At 38.4% G+C, this 6,000-nt stretch overlaps 1 protein-coding gene across 1 annotated transcript in view; it reads left to right on the top strand.

Annotated features, from left to right (window-relative positions):
• Window positions 1-208: 208 nt before the first annotated feature.
• The window catches only part of LOC134612182 (transmembrane channel-like protein 1), a 69,967-nt gene continuing 64,175 nt past the window's right edge, over window positions 209-6,000 (top strand). Inside the window, exons 1-2 of the mRNA XM_063456538.1 lie at window positions 209-360; window positions 5,201-5,291. Coding sequence (XP_063312608.1) covers window positions 209-360; window positions 5,201-5,291 — 243 coding nt within the window. The remainder of the gene's footprint in view (window positions 361-5,200; window positions 5,292-6,000) is intronic.

Below are 6,000 nucleotides of genomic sequence, written 5' to 3'. Positions count from 1 at the left end.
TAGTTTTTCTAATACTTTTTGTGTTTAAAAGATATAAGAGTGCAAAAAAAAATATTTCAATCCCTTGTTTGAAATGTGTAACATATATCTGTATCTCACGTTGGTATGTCTGTCATGGTGTATACCTTTCTTTTTGTCCTTATGTCATGAACATATACTTGAGGTTTGAACCAAAAAAAAAAAAAAAAAGATATGAGTGACTAAAGTGATGGAAGTGTCTTTTAGTTCTGAATCAGATGAAGACGAAATTACTGAAGAAGAACTTGACAAATTAAAAGAGGCCGTAGAAGAGAAAAAGAAGCTGATTGCTACAATAAGAAACAAACCTTGGAAGATGAAACAGAAATTGGAGGTTCTCAAGTAAGTGCTTCCTCAGCTGGTACTGTATATTTATATTTAGCAATTAACATATCTGCTAGTGGCTTCAACCAACAAAATGAAAACATTGACATCATCTACTAATTTCCCATGTTCTACTTTTTACAGAGAAGTATGAAACGGTTATAAATATGCAATTTGATGTTGTTTTAATTAAAGGGATTCTCCAGTGCCAGGAAAACATATTAGAGAAAATTATTGGCCATGATAATTAGTTTATGCTAATGATATTCATTTTAGTGAATAAATTGCTGCCCATTGCTAGTGAGGAACCCAGTGCGATCGCCAGAGACTTACGAGGAAATAGAGAATTGCACTACAAGCAATGTCTTTTTCTCATGAATGGTACATCCCTGTCTTCAAATTACAGAGACTTAAGATATGATGGCAACCGATCAGGAGTAGGAAGATCTGTATTTAATGAGATACTGATTTCTACTATTAACAGAATTGGCTACCAAGGTCAGTTAAGGGGCACTGACAATCATTGTATGGTACTTTGCTACGAGAGAATGATTTGAAAAGAAACATTTGGTTTGTATATCATGAGAAATGTACTGTCTAGATTGTGGATATTTTCATATTGCAAAAGTGCAGGTTAGAAGAATAAGTAGTAAACTATTTTAAATAATTGAGATTTGAGTTTCTTCACAGTAAAGACGGTGAAGAAAGAAGACTACTGGAATATGGCAAGAAGTGGTCTTAGGTCATAATAAGGGATACGAAGTAATGTTCTGGAAATAAGGGAATAGATGCAAGAGGTAGCAGCTTTGGAGAACTTGTTTTGGTGGTTAACTAATGGAAGGCTTTAACAAAAAAGTGTATGTTTCCTCATAGCTAAATCTTCCGCACCACCTCCACCAGATACATGACGCTTGGGAGGTATCACTGTTTTAGTGTTTTCTGTCGATATGGTTTTGTAATTAGGCCTGTCATAATTGTCAGAACCAGGCACAATGTGCTCTTAATCTGGCCCTGCTTATCAATGTTTGACGTTGAGAACTAACTTCACAAACTGTTTTTTTATAATTGAGTATTTACTTTGTTCACAATGTAGATCATTATAAAACATGAAATAATTGTTAATATGTTCTCACTGTGCTTATCAATTGTTTTCTGTTAGTCTATTTAGGCAACTTCAAATTATACATGATTAGTCAGGAAACACTGAAATAAGCAAGTTATAAGAGCTTACAAATCACACACAGAAGAGAAAATAGCACAGTCAGTAAAAAAAGGGGGACAAAACATTATTTAGATACATAAATGAGAAAAGGAAAGTAATACAAGGATTAGTTAGATTAAAAACAAAAGAAGGAAGGTATGTAGAAGAGCTAGCTGACTGCCTCAATTAATATTTTTGTTCAGTATTTACAGATGAAAATGAAGGAAAGGGGCCTCAGTTAGGAAAAAGGACAAATAAGTCATTTGTTACATGAGTTTACAGAGGAAGAGGTTCTATTTCAACTGTCAAAAGTAAAGACAAATAAGTCAATGGGACCTGATGGAATACACCCAAAGTTATTAAAAGAGCTTAGTGGTGTACTAGCAAAACCATTAACAGATTTATTTAACCAATCATTGTTAGCAGGAGTAGTCCAAAAAGATTGGAAGTTAGCGAATGTTGTGCCCATTCACAAGAAAGGTAGTAGGGAGGAGTCGGGGAACTATAGGCCAGTAAGCCTTACTTCAGTAATGAGAAAGTAATGCAAACCATGTTAAAGGATAGGCTTGTTGAACATCTAAAATCACATGGATTTCAAGATTAGAGACAACATGGATTTACTCTCAGGGAGATCATGCCAAACTAATCTTATTGATGTTTTTGATTGGTTAACTAAAATAATAGATCAGGGTGGTGCAGTAGACATTGCTTACCTAGATTTCAGTAAAGCTTTTGACACTGTTGCACATAGAAGGCTTATCAATACACTGCAATCTTTAAGTCTGGATTCAAATATTGTTGAATGGGTAAGGCAGTGGCTGAGTGACAGGCAACAGAGGGTTGTTGTCAATGGAGTATATTTGAAGTATGGGCTTGTCACCAGTGGGGTACCTCAGGGATCTGTACTTGGACCCATTCTCTTTAATATTTTTATTAGTGATATTGCAGAAGGTCTTGATGGTAAGTTATGCATTTTTGCTGATGATACTAAGATATGTTACAGGGTTGATGTTCCAGGAGGGATAAGCCAAATGGCAAATGATTTAGGTAAACTAGAAAAAATGGTCAGAGTTGTGGCAACTGACATTTAAGGTGGATAAGTGCAAGATAATGCATCTTGGACGTAAAAACCCAAGGGCAGAGTACAGAATATTTTATAGAGTCGTAACCTCAACATCTGAGGAAAGGGATTTAGGGGTAATTATTTCAGTTGACTTAAAGGTAGGCAGACAATGTAATAGAGCAGCAGGAAATTAAAGCAGAATGCTTGGTTGTATAGGGAGAGGTATTAGCAGTAGAAAGAGGGAAGTGCTCATGCCATTGTACAGAATTCTGAGACCTCACTTGGAGTATTGTACGCTGTACTGGAGACCGTATCTCCAGAAGGATATATTGATACTTTAGAGAGAATTCAGAGAAGGGCTACTAAACTGGTTCATGGATTGCAGGATAAAACTTACAAGGAAAGGTTAAAGGAACTTAACATGTATAGCTTGGAGGAAAGATGAGACAGGGGGATATGATAGAAACATTTAAATACATAAAAAGGAATCAACACAGTAAAGGAGGAGACTATATTTAAAAGAAGAAAAACTACCACAACAAGAGGACATAGTCTTAAATAAGAGGGGCAAAGGTTCAAAAATAATATCAGGAAGTATTACTTTACTGAGAGGGTAGTGGATGCATGGAATAGCCTTCCAGCTGAAGTGGTAGAGGTTAACACAGTAAAGGAGTTTAAGCATGCATGGGATAGGCATAAGGCTATCCTAACTATAAGATAAGGCCAGGGACTAATGAAAGTATTTAGAAAATTGGGCAGACTAGATGGGCAGAATGGTTCTTATCTGCCGTCACATTCTATGTTTCTATGTTACTTGTAAAGCACTCAGAGGCCCTGGGTTGGATTTTTTTTTGCTCTTACCCTCCAGAATGTTTTTTAAATAGTTCATCCATTCCCTATTTTTCTTGTACTTCCTAACTCTCTTGTGTGTGTCACATTGACTCATTGTGTGTGTCTTCATATCCCAGCTAACCTCTTGTGTTTCTCTTCGTATCCCTTCACCCCCCTTTTATTTCTCTGCTTTCCTTTGTGCCTTATCTCAGTTTATGTCTGTCCTTTCCCCAATCAATTTCTGCTGTGTCTCTCCTTACCCTTATATGTATCTCCTTACTTGGTCTCATACTGTAGCATGCTAGGTGAGTGTCAGGGATCTTACCTGGAGTTGGAGTCCAGCACGCAGAGTTAAAGCATCCTTTGCAATCCGACACAGGCCAAGGGGACTCAAGACAGAAATCCCCAAGGCTGTGACACAGTGCACTGGGGCTGAAATAACCAGTGCTTCCTGGAACGCAGTACAGACAAGGGATATCCAGAAGAGTAGTCAGTAACAGAATCAGAAGTCAGGACAGGCAGTAATCAGGCGAAAACAGTAGACGAGCAGGGGATCAAAACCAGGAGTCAGATGAATAGCAGTGAAACCAAACAGGAACAGGAAACACAATATGACAACGAGAACCAGCCTTGCGGGGTTTAACCCCTTAAGGACACAACTTCAGAAATAAAAGGGAATCATGACAGATTATTTCTGTCATGTGTCCTTAAGGGGTTAAATAGGGAGTCTCAACCAAACATCAGGGAACCAGGAAGAGGTGTGCAAATGTCCAGAACTAGAGATTCAGACAGCATGAACCCAGGAACCACACAACAGGAACTAGAGATGCGTAGAGTCAAGGGCAAGGTGCCTGACTGGGATGCAGGAGACCCAGGTTAAAACCCAGCTAGACCCAAATACCCATAATTAGCGCATAGCATGCTGGTGACCCTGACAGTGAGTTAAGAGAGGCTGTGTATGATATTTAATCTTGTGACATGCAAACGCTTCAATCCACACTTAATCTCCTGAATCCTTCCAGGTTCTTCCATGTAATCTTGCTGATATCGCTGAAACCTACCATCTAATTTCACTGATTTATTCCCTGTTTGCCAGTCAACCCCTTGATTTTTCCTTGCCAACTCCTAACTTCACTAAGCTCTGAAAGCCTGGCATATAACCAACATAATCCCTCCCCAATCTGGTATCCAACTTCCTTATTCTGTAGAGTAATCTCTATAATAGCTCTTCAATTTGACACACAACCTTTCTAACCCACTAACGCATTGTTATGCTCCCCCTCAACCACCTGCCCGCATTCCTAATCAAACAGACTGCCCTTTCCTCAGTCTACTACCAAGCATGTCTAGTCCTTCCCTCTTTTTTTCTCTTACCCTTCTTCTATAAAATCCTTTACCCATATTCACATCATTTTACCCCTACCTTACAGATTCTGTAAATCCCTTAACCCAGCCTTTACAAAATATTTTAAGTCCCTGATATACACTGTGTATGTACTTTAGATATTATGAGGGGAAACATTCAGCCAACTCTAGTACAACGACAGGTGAACTAGAGACAGCCACTGAAGTCTGAGCAAATAAAAAGTTGATAATGAAGGGGTTAATCAAACATACAGTGTCATGTGTAATTTGTATTTGGCAGGTCATTGGCTTTTGATTCATAAAGTACAATGTGGGTCAGTGCATTTTTATTTGGTTCACCTTTTAATTCAATTGCATTGATATGTAGCACATTTGTACATTGTCGTTGCATATTTTAGGGATGCGCAGGAGTTTGTCGAGAAATTTGAAGGGGCACTTGGTAAAGGAAAGGGGAAAAGGTTTTATGCCTACAAAGTCATGATGCTAAAAGTAAGTCCTTTATTTTATTTTTAATGTGATGCTACATTCCTATCACTGTGTACATTACCCACTCAGACAGTATATGCACCATTCAGTCACATCTGTATTTTTATACCTAATCAGCCCTGAGATAAATACATTAATGATCTCCAATTATTTAGTTTAAGTATTTAATTAATTATACAATTAAGCCATACATGTCACTACCTGTTTAGTACTTTGTACTAAATACTATGTTGCAGTGGGTAGTTACATTTTGTGAATAGGATTGTGTGCCGGGAGGGGGTGGAGCGATGAGGTAACGTGCGTAGCGTGCGTCCTCGTTGAATGCGGCTGAGGGGGCGATCGAGGGAGCCAACCAAGAACTGAGAGGATGGCTTGATCTACATGGCATGCTACTTGGGGTGCTTTACAGATCCCCACATAACGACCAAAGAGGACCGATGCCAGGCTAAGAAGAAGGGAGCTACTTACCTTCATTCCGGACAGAGCTATGCAATACAGCTAGCTCCTCCATGAATAAAGACAGCAGGAGGAAACGTCAAGCTGCAATAAACCAGATCCAGAGTATATTTCAAAAAGCTAAGTGACCAATGATATTAAAATGCATGTGTAGAGTCAGTAGCAGAATGTACAAATAATACATGTTAAGTTTTTGGTCAGTTGAATACTTAAGACCCTTGAGAAAGAGGGGAAAATATCGGACAACATAAAGAGC

Source organism: Pelobates fuscus, chromosome 5, assembly GCF_036172605.1.
Source record: "Pelobates fuscus isolate aPelFus1 chromosome 5, aPelFus1.pri, whole genome shotgun sequence".
NCBI lineage: Eukaryota > Metazoa > Chordata > Amphibia > Anura > Pelobatidae > Pelobates > Pelobates fuscus.
The sequence above is the reverse complement of the archived record's forward strand: the minus strand, read 5'-3'. Positions and strand labels throughout refer to the sequence as shown.